Raw genomic sequence first — 21963 nt, 5'->3', positions numbered from 1 at the left:
ATACACACATACACACTTGCATATATACATATGTATGTGTTTCGAGACATACTTTTCCAATCGACACTGGACACTGGAACACGAATGAATTTCCCCTCTGCGCTGCTTGCTGCTTTCTCTGTGTCCGTCTGTCTATCTGCCCTTATTGACAGGCGAATGTATGTTGTGACTGGGCACGGGGTGTTTCGAGCACTGGTGCTTCAATCTTCATTTAGTTTTGCTTAATTTATTTTATATTTATAATAAATTTCCAGCCCCAAATTTGGTTTAGCTTCGAGGATTCTGTTCTACCTACTTTTAGGCTACTATTTTCGAAAACGTTTTCATTTCTTTTTCATATTATTTTTTTTGTACTTATTTTTTACAATCAATTTTTGGCAATTCAAGGTTCAGTCTTAGTTGAATTTTTTTAGAACTATTCTCAAATGCGACTGTTTTTGGGGACACGCTCTGCTTGCTTCTTCTTCTGCTTCATCCTACATACACATATACAAGCAAATATATGTGTGCGTGTGTGAGTGTGTATGCAGTACAAATATGATCACTTTGTCTATAATTCATTTTGTGCCTAACAAATTCCCATATATCTACGCACACTTGTACGCGTATGCACACATACACTTACGCATACATGCATACAAATGCACATGTGAATACGCAGAGAAAGACGTGTTTGCACAGAATGGGCAACAGCTTTGATAGGCTTTCGGGCGGCAGTGGGAGAGGAAGAGACGGCAGTTACAATGAGAATCCGCGTCGCGCTTGGAGTCGGCGCAGACGTCGCATCCCAGCAGCAGAAGCAGCAGCAGCAGCGTCAGCAGCAGCAGTGGCAGCAACTTCATCGTCATCAGCTGCTTGCCCGCAGATACAGATTGATGCTGCCTTGGGTGGCGTTGGCAGCGACGTCAACTCGCGTCGCTGTCTGACGCACGTCAGCTCAACGCCAAACTTGGGTGGTGCGTGCATCTCTCTCCCTCTGTGTGTGTGTGTGTTAGTATAAGCCGTTAGCTAATTCTTTCGTCCTCGTTGTCTCTCTTTCTCTTTCTCGTTCTCTTACCTGCAGAAACAGGCGCAAATGACGCAGTGGAGCCGCGTTCTTCATCATTTTCTTATGCGGTGAACAATTTTATTTTTATTATTATTATTTATTGCATTGCGTTTCTTTGCTACTTGGTCTGCCTGCGCTTTTTTTTAACGCTCATTATCGTAAGCATTTTGCCCATTATTTTTTATCAAGAAAGTGTTTTGACATTGGGAAAAGTACTTTATACTTAATAATATTCGCTAATTTCAGTATACTATTTTCTGAGAAAGTCAATTTTTCCGTTTTTCCCAATCTGGTGATTATAATATTTATTTTATTATTATTTATTTTATTTTTTATTAATGCAAAAATGATCAGAATTTGCCAAAATAAAGGAAAACGCGCATCTTTAACGGGATGGATTTCAAAATCATAAACATCAAACAAAACACTTTCTTGACATTCCACAGAATGTATAATTTTCAAAGCTGCTCTTTCACTTAGTTGCGAGAAACGAATAGTAGAAAAATAAGAAAAAGTCAAACCAAGATAAGTCAATAATAAAGTATTTTTTTTTTTGGCAAGGCAAATAAACAAAGATGAATTTTTTCCTGTGGCAAAACACTTTCTTGACGTAGTGTTTGCACAAATGTACATATGTTCGTCAGTCCGTCTGTTTTTCTGTTCGTCTGTTTGTCTGTTAGTCTGTTTCGAGCCGCTCGGTCAGTCACATCGGATGACTATGTTTGTATATATGTACCTGGCATAGGAATGACCAATAATCATTGCTTAAATATACTACATTATAACGTCGGTGAAATTAACATAATGCTATTAATTGAATATGAAAGTCATCTGAACATTTTCGATAGGTATCCGAATCAAAGTCTGTCGCAACAAGTTTGATTGTGCTTCCAACATTTTTCTATTTAAATTTATTCCGAATTTCCGCAAGGGTATGCAGTCTTCGGTGTGCATTTCATATATCCGATCTTTATTGTTGTCTTATTTAATAATTACTTTTGCATTTGTTTGCTCATTTCACGGAAAGACTAATTAATTTGTTGGCACACACATATATATATCTATCTATCTATATATATACATATATATATATATGTATATATCGATGCTTAATTATCTCATTCTATTTGTTTCGCTGTTCATTTGGATTGTTCTGTGGACCATTTGCACTCTTTAGTCGGTTGCCGAATTGTCGTCGGTCGACTTGTGACTTGTGACCTGCTCCGATGGTTCCACATCTTATTTCGGGCTTAGCGGTAAGCGTCTCTGTGTCGCTGTCTGTGTCTGTGTGTGTGTTTTTTCCTACTTTATTTACTCAATTTCTCTGCGCATCCTTCTTGGTTTGCAGCAGCAGCTGGCAGTGAAAAAACATTGCATACTTTCGAGCGGCGCGCATAATTTTAGTCGCCTTTGGTTGTCTTGGCACCGTTGGAGTGAATTTGTAATACAAATTGAAGGTTTTTCCAATAACTTAAGCCAGTGATTGAATTACGTTTAATGGTCCATGCTACCATATATTTGATTTGCGCATTTAATATCCGTTGCAGCCAGAGACTAATCTGGGAATATCCTTGTTGGCAAGGCTGCATACACCATACACACTCAAATTTTGTTCAATTATTATTATTATTACCTGCATTTTCAATGCAAAAAGAAAGAAAAAGTTCCACAAAATACCGGTAGTCGTTTACTTTTCGTACCAGAATCGGAATTGGAACCTAAATTCGAATCGGTTTAGTATAATTTGTTTGAATTGTGGTTTTACTCTCCAGGATTTGGATGATTCTGTGCACCGACTTGTGATTAATGAATGTTTCAATTGTTTTGCCACTGCTTGATTATAATTTGTATTATCATGCGTGTTTACATATTTATTTATTTTTACTTTTTTAATTAAATTTATCTAATATAAACTGATTATATGTGTTAAATTGGTGTGACAGGAGAAAAATATTTAACTGAAGGCTGCTTCAAGCATGAAATTCATTTTATTAGTGTACTCCGAATCAGTTTGAATTGTGACGCTATTTATTATTATTATTATTACTATTATTATTGGGGTACCTGCACTGCTCGATCTATTGTGCTCCCTTCCTTAGCCTATAGCTCCCAAGGGCCTCTATGTCTTTGAGGGCCTCTATGCCTTTGAAACTCATAACATGCATCCCAAGGATGCTGCATCTTCTTCTAGTTAAGGCGACACACTCTGCTAGGATGTATATTGAGGGTTCTTCCTCGCTTTAAAGAAAACCCGCATAGTTCGCTACTATAAATACCTAAATTAATTAGGTGACTTCTAAGCCATTTAATTGAGCATCGCATCGCATTCTACTCGGACACTGAGTCTTTACTGCACTCCTTTCATTTTATTCATTAGTCATTCATTCACCAAATGCTGTTGTTTGTTTTGATTTTTATTTAATTTGGCATAAATTGATTTTCATTAAGATAAGAAACCGATAAGCCAAATTCATTTAGCCTCAGAATGATTACTCAGAGAGAGAGAGACTCTCTAGTTTGAATGCAGCCATGCTTAAATACAAATACAAATACAAAAACAAATATTATGCATATTTGAGTTGAATTTAAAGCGAATATAAATATTTACACACTGGTTTTGGTGTCGTTGTCGTCGTCGTTGTTGCTGTCAACAAAGATAACGTATTTAAACAATTACACACTGAGAAAGCAATAACAGCGACAAGGGCAAGAGCAATATGAGAAAACACAGAGCAGAGCAGAGCAGAGCAGACTCATTGTGTTTATGTAGATTAAATTTGGATCAGCACATTTTCCGATCGCTGAAAACAACACCAGTGACTTAATATATCTATCTCTGTCTCTGTCTCTATCTCTCTTTGTTATATATAATTTGTAAATAATCTTGATCAGTATAAACAGCCGAATCAATATTGTTTAAGATATGGCTGCCAATTCGATTTGTATCGTACAGGGTATCTTCATGTCTAGCTCATTTGTCTAGAGCCGCCTCACATGTTTATCTCTCATGGTTCCGGAGTAGGGATGAGAGCGTGTCTACATTTCCTCCAGTTGTTTATTGTATCAAATTGATGTATACTGAAATTCAAATCACACGCTGTTATAATAAATAAATTGCGCTCAGATGATAATGATATCCATAGAATAAATATGGTTTATTTAACTTATGTACGATATATATATATATAAATATAGTTTTCCTTGTATGAGTTTATCTTACTTTATGCGAACGTGCGCGTATTCTTTTGACTAATTTTAAACTATTCGAGCAGGCACGCAATGTGTATTTGCTACTAGGGTCGTGTCACGTGGCACAACAATGTGTTCCGCTCGAGTCTACAGAACAGAGCGTGTCTGATAGGCTGATAGCCATATTTGCAATAGTCACAGTCGCAGTCACAATCCAAGTGGTAACCGTGGAAAACTGCTCAGTTGATTGTCGCTACTCAAGTTGAAAGTTGGGAATTATGCATGCTGCGTGCTTTTAAAAGCAATATCAACAAATTGATCGTCGTCGAATACTAAAAAGCAACGGCAAGTGATTGCATGGAGTGGACATGGCTTAAGGACTGGTGGCGCCTCAAAAAGCTACGATCGCGTCATCAGCGCCATAGAAAGAAGTTGGAAGCAAATTCTTGTAGCGGCGTCACTTTGCCCACAAATCAGTTGCAAGATGCTGACGAGCACTCGACGCCGGATAGCGAGGAGCGCAGTTGCGACCCGGACACGCATAAGCGAGCCAGACGCCGCAACAGACGCAGTGGCATGCCACAACAGCAAATGACAAAGATGAAGGAGGGCGAGGATGGCAATGGCGAGTATGGGCCATTTAACGGTTGCGACTACGCTGATCATGATTATCAATGCGGCGTCAGCAACGACGACAACAACAGCGACGATTTTTGTTACTGCGACGAGTGCCTCAATGTAGGTGACGCTCATCGCTCATCGCCCATCGCTCATCCCCATCGTTCATCGCTCATCGCTTATTGCTTGTATATCGCTTATCTTGGCCAGGCCTAAATTAGACCTCGTTAATCAGTTGTGGGAACAGCAAATTGTTGTTTAGCCATCGCGCCAATTGAAACTACAAATATTCAGTTGCCATTTGCTTATTATCAGCCGGCTTATTGTGCGTTGGGCTATTCACCCGGTTCGTTGGCAGAGTATTGTCTAGTCGAGATCTCCTTTTTTACTGCCTAATATTGCTCCACTTTTGGCTTTCCCAGGCAAAGGAAATCACCTTCGATCTCATATAAATAATATGAAATATAATTGAATATTTGTTCGGCATTCCTGAGTTAGTTGATCTTTTTCAATCTTAATCAAATCTTTGCACAATTCCAAAAATATATAAAATATTTGGAACATGTAAGAATATAAATTTCTACTTGAAATCTCAAAATAAGAAAACGCATCAAGCAAATGATCAAGTTTGCTTAACAAAATTGTAATAAATTTTAATTTGTTTTCATTTTTTTTTGTTGTTACTATTAATGAAATTGGAGTGGCAAATAAACAAGTTCCTAATCGAAAGCATTTCCATTTGAATATAATTCAAAGGGCGACACGGACTTTGGGGACAGCAATGACGGAATGGATTCCGATACGAGCACCTCGTCAAGTACCAGCAAACAGGTCATTGTGGGCATCTGTGCGATGGCCAAGAAGACACAATCGAAGCCAATGAAGGAGATATTGACGCGGCTGGGAGAGTTTGAGTTCATTCGCCTGGTGACGTTTGAGGAGAATGTGATATTACGCGAACAAGTACAGAACTGGCCCATCTGCGATTGCCTTGTCTCTTTTCACTCCAAAGGCTTTCCGCTGGAGAAGGCGATCGAGTATGCGCAGCTCCGCAATCCGTTTGTCCTCAATAATCTGCATATGCAGTACGACATCCAGGACAGACGACGCGTCTATGCCATACTGGAGAAGGAGGGCATCGAAATACCGCGCTATGCTGTCCTCGATCGCGACTCACCCGATCCGAAGCGTAAGTGACGCCACTACCTTGTCCTTATCCTATAGAGAAACTTGTGCTTAACTCGCTACTTATTTTTAGATCATGAACTCATTGAGTCGGAGGATCATGTTGAGGTCAATGGTATTACGTTTAACAAGCCGTTTGTCGAGAAGCCCGTCTCGGCGGAGGATCACAACATCTATATCTACTATCCAACGTCTGCGGGCGGTGGCAGCCAGCGTTTATTTCGCAAAATTGGTAGCCGTAGTAGCGTTTACTCGCCGGAGTCGCGGGTGCGCAAAACGGGCTCCTTTATCTACGAGGACTTTATGCCCACCGATGGTATGCTTTCTATGCTCTCTATGCTCCCTGTCTATGCAATCAATACTGCTCTAGGTACTGCTCTCTAGCACGCTCCAGCCAATGCTGGTCTAGTCAATCAATCACACACGCATTCCAGCAACCAGTAACCAGTAACCAGTAACCACCACCACCCGTCCCGCTCCCTTTCCCCCAACCAACAAAATAAATAGCCAAATTATATATGTATTTAGGATGTTCCGAATTCAATCTCAGCGCAGCAATCTATGCTTGTCACGCCACTCCACGCCACGCCACGCCCCCATAACCACCAGCATTAACGCCCATTAACGCGCATACAATAAAAATTTAAAAAAAAAAAGTATGTAAAAAGTAAAAAGAAAGAAAGAAAAGTACATTTATATATAGCACAACATAATGTCATTGGCATTGTCTTGCGTCTCGCTCGCTCACCTGCAGCTTGGTAGATCGTTGCTCATTGCTATCATTGCCGATATCTAGTCCCCCAAGAAAAACTGGTCGCCAGTCGAACGCACTGAATCCAGCATTACCTTTACAACTTAGTGTACTTTTCAGGCACCGACGTCAAGGTCTACACCGTTGGTCCGGATTATGCCCATGCGGAGGCACGCAAGAGCCCGGCGCTCGATGGCAAAGTGGAGCGGGATAGCGAGGGCAAGGAGATACGCTATCCGGTTATACTTAATCACTCGGAGAAGTTAATATCGCGCAAGGTGTGCTTGGCCTTCAAGCAGACCGTCTGCGGCTTTGATCTGCTGCGAGCCAATGGCAAGAGCTACGTTTGCGATGTCAACGGATTTAGTTTTGTGAAGAACTCCAACAAATATTATGACGATTGCGCCAAAATTCTGGGCAACATGATACTGCGGGAACTCACGCCGACCCTCCACATACCCTGGTCGGTGCCATTCCAGCTGGACGATCCACCCATTGTGCCCACAACATTTGGCAAAATGATGGAGCTACGCTGCGTTGTGGCCATAATCAGGCATGGAGATCGCACGCCCAAGCAGAAGATGAAGGTCGAAGTGCGCCATCCGAAGTGAGTTCGAGTTTTATCAACTTACTGCTCACAATCCATTTATTCACACATCAATGATACTTTCTCTATGCAAAGCAATCCGAAGCGTTCCGAACCAAAAAATCGTCCTGAATTTTAGAAATACGCCGAGCGTAATTCAACTTTTTATTCAAAGAGTGTTTCTTTTGTTGCTTAGACGAATTAACATTAGCGTTTTATGATTGCAACACTGAGCTACTTGGTCTCTAAGCTAAACTCTAACATAAAAGCCGAGTCAGTAAATTTCATTACTTGTTTCTGAATTTTAGAGACAATTTCAGTTTGCATTTCGACTTTTTAGAAATGCATTTCTTAATGATGGAGAATATGTGATGAAACAAATCAAATGTCTCCGTCAGTGCATATATCTGAGTCGTCCACATCGGAGCATTGTCATTGGACTTATCGGTTGACAGATCGGTTGCTGGTTGACAAATTATTTTGATCATCACGAAATCCAAACCAAACTCATGGGAGTGCCTAGGATAGTTTTTCTATCAAATCTCAGAGAACGATTAAATGCGTACAATTTACAATTAAATTGGTATTGTTTTCGGCTTTTAGTTTCCGCCTCCGGCTTCCAGGTCACTATAAATGTTGATCTTAACTGCGTAAAAACCTCCATTTGACTTGCGACTGCCCAAATTGTTGCAGTTATGTTTTTGAACTATCAAATGTTGTTCACCATCTTATCTCTATTTTAAAATTGGTGCCTTTTTTTTCGAAATCGGAAGAGGAGCTATCAATAAATTAAGCTTCGAATTTATGTGTCACGTTTGATCGAAATCAATTTGATTTGATTGAAGCTGATCAAGAATATGTACTCTGGGCTCATGCATTTGTAATCGTCGGTTTGGTTGTGATAGGTTGGTAATCAGAAGATCATTTTTCATCGAATACGTTTCATTTTGCAGATTCTTTGAGATCTTTGAGAAATACGACGGCTACAAGCTGGGACACGTGAAGCTAAAGAGGCCCAAGCAGCTGCAAGAAATACTTGATATAGCCCGATTTCTGCTTAGCGAGATACACACAAAGGCGCATGCGGAGATTGAGGAGAAGGAGAGCAAGCTGGAGCAGCTAAAGAACGTTCTCGAAATGTATGGCCATTTTTCGGGGATTAATCGCAAGGTGCAAATGAAATACCAGCCCAAGGGACGTCCACGTGGCTCCAGCTCTGATGATGGTAGGTCCTTGTCATTTTTATTAACTAATCTAATCGCACGCTAAGTCCTAACAATTCCAGCCGAGACGCCCGCCGAACCCTCGCTGGTCCTCATCCTCAAATGGGGCGGCGAACTAACGCCAGCGGGTCGCATACAGGCCGAGGAGCTGGGACGCATTTTTCGCTGCATGTATCCGGGCGGACAGGGACGCTCCGACTATTCGGGCACACAAGGCTTGGGTCTACTGCGGTACGTACTAAAATTGTTCTTATTGTGTCCCCCTTCAACACTTCAATCTTAAGTGGTTTCCCCAATTCAAATCTAAATTGTAGTTTGCACTCAACGTTTCGTCACGACCTCAAGATCTATGCCTCGGATGAGGGGCGCGTTCAAATGACTGCCGCTGCCTTTGCCAAGGGACTGCTGGCACTGGAAGGCGAGCTGACGCCCATCCTGGTCCAAATGGTGAAGAGCGCCAATACAAACGGACTGCTCGACAACGATTGCGATTCAAGCAAATACCAAAACCTGTAAGTATCCATCATCGAACAAATATGCCGCAAATGACTGTTTAATAATTATATGATTGCTTTGTTCGATTTGATCAATAATTTCCGATTCGATAATTGACATATCATAAATACACTTCCGACTCAATTGTGCTCAATTGTTTCTTAATTTGTCGAATATCATTGTTGTCTGTGTTTAGACAGCTCAAAGCGCTGTAGAAGGCGCAAAAGAGTCTCAAAATTGGTCTAGAAATTACCGAACCGATAACTGGATAGCTTTTTTTTTGCTTTTTATATTTGTGTCGATCAAAGAACTATAGAAATTTAGCCTAGTTCTAGAATAGCAAACAGGAATCATTCAATTCCAATAGTGAATGTTATTTAAAAGTCGGATTGTTTTCAGGCTCCTCTTTGAGCCTGACCAGTCATCATTTTTGACATATTATGTAATTGAATGAAATAGTAATAAATTCTTAATCCAAACAGCGCCAAGGGTCGACTGCACGAGCTGATGCAAAACGATCGCGAGTTCACACAGGAGGATCGTGTCTTGATTAATCCGTGCAACAGCAAATCAATAACGCAGGCTTTGGACTTTGTCAAGAATCCGGTTGATTGTTGTCATCATGTGCATTTGCTGATACGCGAACTGCTACACATTATAAGCATTAAGAAGGACGATCCAAAGACAAAGGATGCGATACTGTACCATGGCGAGACATGGGATCTGATGCGCTGTCGCTGGGAGAAGATTGAGAAGGATTTTAGCACAAAGTCAAAGCTCTTCGATATCTCGAAAATACCCGATATTTATGATTGCATCAAATATGATTTACAGCACAATCAGCATACGCTGCAATACGATCAGGCCGAGGAGCTGTATATCTATGCGAAGAACCTGGCCGATATTGTAATACCTCAAGAATATGGTCTGACACCGCAGGAGAAGCTGGCCATTGGTCAGGGTATTTGCTCACCGCTGCTGCGCAAAATCAAGGGCGATCTGCAGCGCAACATTGACGAGATCGAGGATGAGTTCATGAACCGACTGAATCCGCACTACAGCCACGGCGTGGCCAGTCCGCAGAGGCATGTGCGGACCCGGCTCTACTTTACGAGCGAGTCGCATGTGCATTCGCTGCTGACGGTGCTCCGTTACGGCGGATTGCTGAATGTCGTCACCGACGAACAGTGGCGCCGTGCCATGGACTATATATCGATGGTAACGGAGCTGAACTATATGTCCCAGATTGTTATAATGCTGTACGAGGATCCGACCAAAGATCCAACATCGGAGGAGCGTTTCCATGTCGAGTTGCATTTCAGTCCGGGCGTCAATTGTTGCGTACAAAAGAATTTGCCACCTGGGCCCGGATTTCGGCCGCACTCACACGGCGACAACTCGTGCAACTCGAGTGTGCAGTCCAACGAGGAGTCGAATCCATCACGCATCGAGGAGGAGAACGACACCATTCCAAGCGAGGAGCAGCAGGGCAAGATGCGCAGCGTATGAACTGCTATATACTATATACACACATACATTACAATTATGCCAGACTTAAAGGCTTTAATCATATTTCCCTCTCTCTCTCTCTGTTGTTGTCTCTGTCTTGCGATAATATGTAGTGCCCGTTGTCGAATGCGCGGAATACAACTGGCAACTCATTTGGCTTTAATCGGCTGGACCTGCGCTCCAAGCAGTCCAAGTCGAAGCCCATCCCAATTGGGGCCCATCACACGGTCAGCGGTCACGAGGCGATGGATTTGGCGAAACGTCTAAACGAGGAGCTCGCCTCGCAGCAGCAGCAACAGCAGCAGCAGCTGCTGCTCCACAACCAGGGCAACCAGGGCCACCACCAGCACTACCAGCACCACCATCAGCATCAGCAGCAGCAACTGCGACCCATCAGTCCCGATATACGGGCCGGCAGTCCCGATTGTGAGCCGCGCTCGCGCAGCTACGAGCAGCGTGGATCGCCGTCGGCAAGTCGCGACAAGGAGGCGGGTATGTATGTATGTGTGTGTGTGTGTGTGTGTGTGTACGTGCGTGCGTGTATGTGCGTGCGTGCGTGTGTGTCTGGCTGTGTGTATGTGAGCGAAGAACGCCTGGCCGCAGTGTGACCAACAGCAAGCAGCATATAACTGCCTGGTCTCACTGGTCGGCATTGTTTACCATTTGAATTTTGATACATTTGTTGTTGACTGACTTGATTTCAATATTCGCTTTATCCTTTTATCGTTCTAATTTTGTACTTGTTCAACTTTTTACATACATTTGTTATTTTTCTCTTTCTTAATTGGCCTCTTTAACACAATCGACAAACAATTGGCTATCTCAACTAACTTGGCTATTTGTCTACTACGTTATTTCTGCTTAGTTGGTTGTCCAAAACTTATACGTTTATTATTATTATTATTTTGTTGTTGTTTTGCATGCCAATTGTATTCTATCTATTTCTCCTTCCCAAAACCAAATAAAAGATCCACAAGTCCAGGCAAATGCCAGCTGAAATAATGCTGATATGTAAGATATTTACTGACTAATTTTGCTCAATGCAATAATACAATTTGAATACTCTGTTCTCAAGAGGAGAAGCTTGCACTGTCATTTAGAGTCTTAGATAACTATATATATTTTATACATAATTGGTCAGTAAGCGTTGATCATCTTCAAGGGTTAAGATTGTGAATCAGGCTTTGTTGAAGAGAAATCTCCAAGAATTTTGAAATATCGTCGCAAAATGTGTATCGTATAGCATTGATGGGGACATATCCGATATTTTTTTATTTATTTTTTATATATGTATTCTTGATCAGCATAAGTCAAGTCAAAATAGCCATGTCCATCTCAGTTTTTAAGCTTTACGAAATTTGCCATTTATCCGCACATCAAAAACTTATCAAGTCGTCTGGATCGAACCACTATTTTAATAACGTATAAACATATATAGGTAAATATGTGAACAACTTGTATGTTGAGAGATGTTTTCAATAAATGCACAGACATCGCACTAGATTACTAGTATACGAGTATCATGTAGCTTCCATAGGAACAATCTGTCAATGTTTAGGTTGTTGTATGGAAAATATCACAAATATGTCGTCTAAGGGTATTTAATCTTCTGCATCCCAGAGATTATAATTCTTGTTAATTTTCTGCTATACTTTTATATATATATATTTTTTTTAAAAATATTTTTTTATTTATTTATTCTTCTAAGATATTAATCTTTTAATATAATTTTTGTCCTGGTTTAATTATTATGGTTGATGCTGCTCTGGAATGCTAAGCAACAATTTCCATATTCTTATATTTCTATCATAATATTTTTTTTCAAGCATCACAAACACAAAAAAGTAGAGCCTAACATTTTTGATTTTCATTTTTTCCACACGACAAAAACTATTGTTTATGAAGAAGAAACAAAAAATAATAAATAAATATATAAAGAAATTAAAAACCACACACACACACTCACACACACAAACTGTGTGTGGCTCCTGACAACAAATTGAGCTCTCTCTCTTTCTCTCCTCCGACTTAAGAGCGTGAGCGAGAGTGAGAGAGAGAGCTCAACGGACGGAGGTTGAAGCTGTTGGGGAAATAAATGAAAATCGATAGGCATCTGGCCGCGGAATCCCGTGTACTTGGCAATGCAGCTAAACTGAACTAAGCAATACTCATTCAATCTTAACCATGTACTTAGCACCCACTATCCACTACCCACCCAGGCAAAAAACCTATGAAGTATAGACGAATTCATATAGCGCCAACGATGATTATTATTAACAACTTAGCTGAGTGCCAGGAAGCGCTGTCAAGCCCATCATATATATATGTATATAATATATAATATATGATATATTATATTGCAAGCAGTTTCGACAAACTAGAGACAAAGAGAGCATAATAATACGATGTCACTCACTCTCTCTCTCTTCCCCCTCTCTCTCCCCTCTCTCTCTCTCCCTCTCTCTGTCTCTGAATGATAGACTCTGTCTTAAAGATGGTGCCAATTGCGACAACGCTGCTGGCATCCAACTGATGTTGGTTAATATGATCTCGTGTGGTTGTTCTCTCGCTCCTTCTCTCTCTCTCTCTCTCTCTCTATCCCTCTCTCTCTCTCTCTCTATCCCTCTCTCTCTTTCTCTTTCTATCTATGTTATTTTTTATATCATTTATTTACTTATTGCTGTCTCTGTCGACTATATACATAAATATGTCTCGTCTGTGTAGTTTCGTCTCTCTTTCTTTCTTGCTCTCCCTCTGTCTGTCTCTCTCTCTCTCTCTCTCTCTCTCTCTCTCTCTCTCTCTGTCTCTGTCTCTGTCTTTCTATCTAAATACATTTCTTTATTGCATGATACGATCAGATCTAAAGATTGTTTATTGAATAGTTTTTGTCTTGGTTCGTTCCAATACCAAGTGTGACATTCTCAAAAATGAATGTTCTTTGTTCGTTGTTATTCGTTATTGTTATTGTTGTTGTTGTTGTTGTTGTTTTCTTTGTTAATTGTGCGCGCAAATCCCAAGCAGACTAACCCTAACCAACTAACCAACTAACCCTAACCCCAAGCCTAACTCGACGACGCTAACTCTCAGAACTAACTGGACTCATTTTGACCAATTGCCTGCTGTTGTTCAACGCCATCGACGCTCTCTGCCTGCCCCATTATGCAAAGCAAAATATTATTCAATTTAGATATGTAAATAGTTATTATATATTAATATTAGTTTTTGGGAATTACAAAGAGGGTCCGTTTTTTCCGCATTGCTCTCGATATAACGCTTCTGCTCCTTCTCGAGTTCCGTTTTTGGCTTCAGTTGTTACTAACACTTGTTACCGTTGACCGTTCCAAATATTTATTGATTTATAAGTTACGACTTTATCGACAATATTGTGCAGATGACAATATTCGCTTTCCTATTTTGTTTCTGTTTGAATTTATATGAAATTTTTACCAGCTTTATCAAAAACGTATCCTATCCCGTCGCCTAAAATAAATTTATAAATATCAAATATAATTCACACATAGTTTAAGGCAGTTATATTTGAAATTAATTAAAGGATTAGAATATCAGTAGTGTTCCATTGCCGATTCTTCGTTTCTTTGTGAGACTCAATTCCGGTCTTTCAATGATTGATCAATCAAAGCTGACTATGACTAATAATATGACATAATAAATTTATGAAATTGCATATAAAATTCAGCATTCAAAATGATTTGACAAATGGACTTCGAATTCTTTAGCATAATGAATGATAGATGCCATTATTTGATATCAGACATTAAAGAGCAAAATCACTGATTTTCGGTGCTTTAAGTAATCCTAAGAATAACTCAAGTAGCTGAGAAATATGCATAGGGATAATAAGATAATAATAAACTTTAATTTCTGCAACACCAAGCAGACCCAAAGACTAGCAATATATATATATATATATATATAGATTAAAGATATAGTAAGCAGCAGCAGTCGTTTCGGTAAAGATATTTGTTATAAGCAGAGAGTTTTTTGCTTATTTTGCATTTGCAGGTGCGTTCAGCTTTCGGCATGCCGAAGATTAGTTTTCCTCTCTTGTTTTACTTGAAAACTTGTTTCGTTTTTGGTTTTGTTTTTTTTTTTTTTGGGTATTTTCGGCTAATTAGTTTTTCGTTTGTTTACTCTCGACCTACATACGTACGCACACTTATACACACACACACACACACACCACATACACACACACACACGTTCGCACACACACACACACACACACAATCTTCTTTGAACGGAAAACGAACATCGAACCAAATACAAATACAAATACAAATACAAATCCGAATCCAAACGATTTTCCCCCGCTTGCGACTCTTCTAATATTCAAATAGCGCCGTCGGCTAGCTTGGATGAGATCGCTAATGCTCGCATGGGCGTGGGCGTGGGCGTGGCCAGTGGAAGTAGCGGCAATCGGACCGCAATTCAAATACGCGTTACAGATAAATTGTCCTTCTTCAAGATCGATTCGTCGACCAATGAATTGCCGCTGTCGGACATCGATTTCTCATTGACGCCGGGCACGCCGCAGTGCCTCAATGTGAATGCCGGCAGTCGGACTCACAAGCGCCACAATCTGTTGCGGATGCGGCGAATGGTTAGCGGTGATGAGTCCGATTTTGAGGGAGTACAGCCGCAAATCTCAACGCTGGCCACAAACGAGCGGCCATTGAGCTGCAATTGCAACTGCAGCAGCAGCAACTCGTTTCCGCTCGCCTCGGCGCATGCCCACTCCAAGAGTCTTATGCAACTGGCCGGGAGCAGGGACAGTCAAGGTCAGGCCAGTGCTGCTGCTGTTGCTACTGCTACTGGTGCTGGTGCTGGTGCTACTGCTCGGAGCACAGCTTCTTCTGTTAGCTTCGAGTATGATTTCCAGGCATCGAGCTCGGCTCCAGCGGTGCTCTTAAGCGGCACATTTGGGCAGCAGCAGGCGTTGGGCGCTGGGCACAGCACCAGTTCACCGACAGCCTCCACATGGCGGCTGTGCATGGAGATGGACATAGACAGGGACAGGGAGAGGGAAACGAACGTTTCGCGTCATCGGCAATTGGAGCGCGGGCGGCGCAAGGTCAACAGCCATTCGTGTGGCCAACTGTCCATTTTGCTGGCAACGCCGCCCGCCTTGCCAGAGAATCCCTTTCGCTTTGGGGCAATGGGGCAAGTGCAAGCGGCGGCGACGGCGGCGCCGGCGGCAACCGCCGCATCAGTTGCATCAACTGGTGGCAATGCATTTGTCAGCTGCTTTGCGCCCATTGCCGAGCATGTAACGCCTTCGGCCACGCCCAGTCAGACGCCCATCGAGGAGCAGATGTTGTATAACATACCCAGCCTGCTGATCACAGCCACAGCCAGCGTGACAAGCAACCTAACCACTCCCACATCGATTACAGTGACCCCGACCATACCACTACCACCACCGCCACCCACTAAAACAGCAACAGCAACAGCAACTGCAACAACTTTAATAGAAACAGCAACAACTACAACTGCAACTGCAATAGCTTTGTTTAAGACCACAGCAACAATGTCTTCTAATCAAACTAATACTAACCAATTTAAACCAATCGATCCCTCCCCAATTGACGCACCAAAACAATACACCAACCACCAACACCACCACCAACACCACCACCACAACAAAAACAACAACAACAACACAAATACCATCATCAACATCAATACACACACAACAATTACCATAACACCACCAACAACAACAACAACAAAAACAACAACCATGGACAACAACAACATCATCACAACGTCCCCGTCTTGTTGTACCAATTGTACCATCGATACAGATAGCAACAATTCGGTCTCGGTATCAGCATCGGTATCATCAGTATCAGCCAATTCGTCCTCCACATCGTCGCGTCGCCAAAGACACAGTATTGCCGGCCAGATGTCCTATATGAAAATGTTGGGTTTCGGTGGTTTTAGCAAAAAGATGGCAACCAGCGCAAATAGCCTTTTCAGTACGGCAGTTATAAGCGGCAGCTCATCGGCGCCGAATCTACGCGATATGATACCGGTATCATCATCCGGTGAGTACACACAACTACACACATATCCACACACACTTGTATATATATATATATATACATACATACATACAGATCCAAAACCCCCACACACAAACAGTTAAGCTCTTAACATTCATACAAAAAACTGCATGAATCGCGACCTGTTGCCCCTCTACATAAGAAGTTATCCACAAATTACAATAAACAAATATAAAACATAGAAATATAGAATGCAACATTTTGCATATAACATTTTTTAAAATGAAACTTTAACATTCAAATTCCTTCTTCTTTTTTTAATAACATTAAGAACTAAATATTTTATCTCTTTAAATTGATTGAGATTATCTTCAAAACAGAAGCAAATCTCTTTTCAAGGACAGCCGAGCTATGTTTAAAAGTCTGCGCCTTAACACACATTTCATATTATCGCTTTCTATTTTTTATTTATTTTTTTTTTTTTTTGTATTTTAGACACCTTCTTCTTAGCTTACTTTAACAAAACAGGGCTGCCAGGTGTCTCAGGTTTGAGCAAAGCAGTTACTAGCTTATATTTTTGTTAGAAATCTAAATATAAAATGATTTTTTTTTTTGCTTAGTTTCTACTTGAATGATCGATTCAATGAAGAAGAAAGTAAAATAACAATATAAATTAAAAACAAAAGGAAAGTATTTAAAAATGTGATTTACCAAGCGTATTTCGAAATATATATGAAACTAAACAAAAACTCGATAAATATTTGTTGTGTACTAAATTCTATCTCAGTTGGGAGTTCTAATTGGAACACAAAATATATTAATGCATTTTCAAGCGACAAACTTTACAAATTTCCAAAATGTTCCTAATGTGGCTGCAAACCTATCTACAAATGTGAAATCACTGAATGTATTTTGCACAGTGCACCAAAAGAGAAAAGACCCGTGTTGTGGCATATGCAACGCACATACATACATACATACATACATACATACATACATACACATACATCAATCAATCAGTCAATCAATCAATCAATCAATCAATAATACACTCAAATCTAATTATATTGTAATTAAATATGGTTAACATGTCTTAATTCTGTGGCTCCTCTCTCTTTTATTTAACTCTCCATCCGCTTCCGGTTCCAATTCCATTTCCATCCAATCACTTTTTGAATACATAATGCCTGTATACTGTATAAAATCTGAACACCGAACGGATGTTAATCCAATTTTAATTGTTTAATTGGTTCAAATGTGTGCCCGGCGTTTAGGGTTCGGGGATGTGCCGCCGATACGACCACTGGAGACACTGCACAATGCACTGTCGCTGCGGAAACTGGACAGCTTTCTCCAGGATATGATAGCCCAGATCTCCAAGACGCCGACGGGTTCGCCGCCACGCGTTCTTGGTGGCGCCACAGCCGTTGCTACCAACGAGTCGATAGTCGTTGCACCAGCACCTGGAGTTGGTCAGGTCATATCGGTATCGGATATAACATCGAATTCAATGGCGGCGGATCCTGAGCAAAAAGATGCCCGTTTGACCAAGAGGCCTAACCAGAATGCAACTGGCGAGACCAGTGATTATTCTGGCATCAGCGAGTCCGATCCGAGTGGTGCTGCACGGTCATCAGAGCCCGACGAAGATGTCAACGATGTGGCAGTGCAACACGTGCAACAAATTGCAACAGCACAAATACAGCGTAAGTTCTCTAAACGTAAGCCATGGATTTCTTGGTGAATCTTGGAGCTCCTCATTGCTGTTGTCCCACTTATCTGATGATGGGCATTGGCTCATTGGAGACTCTCTTTACAAATTTTCATAAGCAAATTTTCTGTTTTTTTTTTCTTTTATTTTTTGTTTTGATTTTTTCAGAGGATTGAAACTATCGCATAATTTGTCACTTATTGTTTCAGTGATTTATCAATTACTGTATATATATATATATATATTTTTATAGAGATTTGATGTGCATTGTTGGAATCACTATAAATGAATAGAACATTACCATTATCACGTTTTATTTGCGATCTGGGCTCATATATATATATATACTCGTATATATATATATATATATATATACATATATGATATAAATTATATACACATGTGCATATGTGTGTGTTGCATGCACTTCCAATTGCCTAATTGCCTATCGCGTCGCACTCTTTGCTCTGGCTCTGACTCTGACTCTTCCTCTTCATTTTCCTTTTCCTTTTTATCGTTTGCCTTGCCTTGCTTTGCCTTGCCTTGCCTTGTCTTGACTAACGAATAGCTTCGGCTCGTCCTCTCACGCACTGAGGGCTTCTGACTCTTGCACATTCTCGCTCTCCCTCTCTCTCTCTCTCTCGCTCTTTCTCTCCCTCTTAATTCCGTTACACTGACAAAAATAAAACGCAAAAACTAACAACTTGAACAATTGAAACACAACCGCAACGAAGCCGGGCAACAACAGCAGCAGCCACAGGACATCGTATCTGTGGAGCACCAGGATGCTGCTCCCCTTCAGAATGTGAACAGGTGGGTGTGATCCTTCCCCTTCCCATTTCCGTTAACTGTAGTCCATTTACCAATCGCATATATCTTTTTGCAGCCCCTTGAGCACTGTGGAGATTGTGATGATGAATGAGCCAGATGTGTCGGATGAGCTGCACTCCTTTTTGCCCATGAACCAGGATACGCTACAGCTGGCCGACGGCAGCATCTATCTGAGTGTCTGCGATGAATTTGGACCGGGCAGCACATCCCTTACCCCAGTCAGTACTGGGCTGGACATCGACCTTGACCTGAGCATGGTGGCCAACAAGGGTTCCATGACGCTTTCCATAGATGTGAGTGATTGGGTGGCAATTGCAATTATACCTTCTCTTATTAAATCTATCCAATTAAATCTTAATTGTGATAAATACAAAATCAAGCCTGGTCAAAAGGATTTGACTATCCCTATATGACTAAAAATCTTATAGTTCAATATATATATATGTATCTTTTATATGGTTTCCCAAAGTTCATTAGGATAATGATAGAATCCGTACAAAAACAATTTCAACTATTTGCTCCCAGCGTTCTTAATTGGAAAACTAATATTTGCTCATAGTATGCGTAGTAGACTTTTATTAATAAATCTTCCATTGTAGAACAATGCTTGGTGTAATCTTTTTGCATAAACTAATAAATGGTGAAATTAATTCTTCAGAGTTAATCAGCCAACTTGCCTCTTTCCACCTCTTTCTCTTTGCGTCTATGCTATTCATCACACATTTTGTATTTTATGCTCAAATTTTAATGCATTTGTTTCCCCACATTTACCATATATACCAAGTTGCATCAGGATTGCTTTAAAACTGAAAGATTTTTGCTCTTATAATCAAATGGGGTTGAAATTCAACTTAGTTTTTTTTAAAAATATAAATTGAATTAATTTTTTATTGGTTAAACGTTAATGTATTTAAATTATTGCAGGGCTTTGAAGATGACGAGGAGGCCACACCGTCGACAGCAATGACGCCTTCACTGCCTGTCGATGTGGAGCCCAAATTGGAGATGTGCTACTGTTGTTCGGCGCATGCTGTCGCTCCGCCGGAGGTTGCCACCGATGATCCGAAGTATTGCTTTGCTCTGCCGGTGCACATAACGCAGGCCTCGCCGGAGCACACTCGTTCAAGCGTGCGGCGCACTCATGATCCCATCTCGCCGCGCATACAAAAACAAATCAGCATGTTTGAGGGGGCCGCCATCAGTCCGGAGGCGAATGGAGGCGCAATGCATGCCTCGATCAATTTGCCAGCGGTTGCGTATCAGTTGCGTCAGGATGCACGCCTGCGCAAGTTCGAGAACCTAACGCAGTCCACATCCACCTCGAACTTCCCATTTGAGAGCAACACGCTGAAGAGGGCACCGCTGGTCAGCACCAAGGATGACTATGCCAATGTCTCGCACACGCAGAGCTGCATCAATCTGAAGAGCAGCAGCGATGCTGACTCCAGGGCTGGCTCCTTGAGGCAACACACAACTGCAGCCAACTATAATCGGCCGCCCAACGCGCTATCGGTTTGCTATTCGCTGGACACAGATGCAACAATCTGTAGCACACCGACAGCAGGAGCATCAGGAACGGCAGCAGGAGCGGCAGTAGGAACAGCAGCAGGAGCAGGAGCAGGTGCAGCAGATGCGTCACCGCATCCGGGTGCACTGATTGTAAAGGAACGATTCATAGAGCCACCTATGCGTGGCATTGTCCGTGGCTATCACGACAAAACACAGTCAATGGACGCCGACTTTCTGTTCAACGAGTTTCTCCTGCTGCCGGCCATTCCGCCCAAAGTTAATGATGACCAGTCCAAGGAGCAGCCGTCGGAGAACGTCCAGATGCAAAATTATGAACTATAATCTATAACAATTGTTTTATTTCAATCTTCATCTATTTATCTCAAGTTGTAACTTGAATTGTTGTTGCATTCGCACTGTTGCTTAGCCCAAGTATACTAAAATTAAATCTATTTTTCTGTCCGTACACCTGTCTATGTAGAATCATTCAATTCAATTCCAGCCTAGTCGTCGCATGGATTACTTAAGTAACGATAATGATCGCGATGATATTAATGACGATATTGTGTTTGCTGATCATGGGGCGAGCCCAGCACTCAGTGAAAGTGAGACAAAGCGATTAGTAAGCGATTCGATTGCTGTCATTGACCGCATAGCCCAGACCCCAATATGGCTCTGCGAGGGAGTCGCCGCCGCGTGCGACAAGAGACATATATATAGAGAGAGAGAGAAAGAGAGAGAGAGAGAGAGCAGCAGTCAGAATGACTGAGAGGCGGCAGGCAGCCGGTTTTGCGACGTTTTCACTTGTCAGAGCCACATTTATGGTGTCTATTTGTAGACAGACGCATGCATTAACCTCGTTCACATTCGATTGCAAGTTTGAATTTGTATTCGTATTCTGAATTGCGTATGCAAGGCATGCTCTTTGCTGCCAGTCCACATCAACCACCTACTACTGATGAATGTGGCCCTCACTCCACACACACACAGATCCATACATACATACATATATATATATATATATATATATTGAAGTACGAATGTGAATGGGAGCACGAGATAAGTACTGAGTACTTCTTGCTTTCAACAACAGTCTGTAACTGCCTGTATCTGTAATATATTTGTATAATCGTTGCACACAGATAAATGATACATGCCATAGCCCCTAGGGCTGTACAGAATACTTACAAAATAATGCATAAGAAATGTATTGTTGTTTATTATTTGTTTTCATTCAAATGTGTTTCATTGACACGAATTCAATTCGGAATACAAATACAAA

The 21963-nt window shown here is 41.3% G+C and overlaps 1 protein-coding gene across 3 annotated transcripts; it reads left to right on the top strand.

Annotated features, from left to right (window-relative positions):
• The first annotated feature begins 4481 nt into the window (after positions 1-4481).
• On the top strand, positions 4482-21147 carry LOC6565812 (inositol hexakisphosphate and diphosphoinositol-pentakisphosphate kinase). 3 transcript variants are annotated; one of them, XM_043216186.1, is made up of 14 exons: positions 4482-4975; positions 5612-6044; positions 6114-6356; positions 6900-7398; positions 8331-8602; positions 8663-8831; positions 8915-9112; positions 9578-10598; positions 10718-11096; positions 16430-16672; positions 17905-18336; positions 19076-19154; positions 19228-19465; positions 20097-21147. In XM_043216186.1, the coding sequence occupies exons 1-14, from the start codon at positions 4595-4597 to the stop codon at positions 21021-21023; spliced, it is 5514 nt and encodes a 1837-aa protein (XP_043072121.1). In that variant the 5' UTR covers positions 4482-4594; the 3' UTR covers positions 21024-21147. The 3 variants fall into 3 exon arrangements, with proteins under 3 accessions (XP_043072121.1, XP_043072120.1, XP_043072119.1); XM_043216185.1 differs by having other exon boundaries at positions 14963-16672; XM_043216184.1 differs by having other exon boundaries at positions 8648-8831; positions 14963-16672.
• Positions 21148-21963: the final 816 nt, after the last annotated feature.

Source organism: Drosophila grimshawi, unplaced genomic scaffold (genome assembly GCF_018153295.1).
Source record: "Drosophila grimshawi isolate 15287-2541.00 unplaced genomic scaffold, ASM1815329v1 contig_848, whole genome shotgun sequence".
In the NCBI taxonomy this organism is placed as follows: domain Eukaryota; kingdom Metazoa; phylum Arthropoda; class Insecta; order Diptera; family Drosophilidae; genus Drosophila; species Drosophila grimshawi.
Note: the sequence above shows the minus strand (reverse complement) of the source record. Positions and strands in the feature narration are given on the sequence as shown.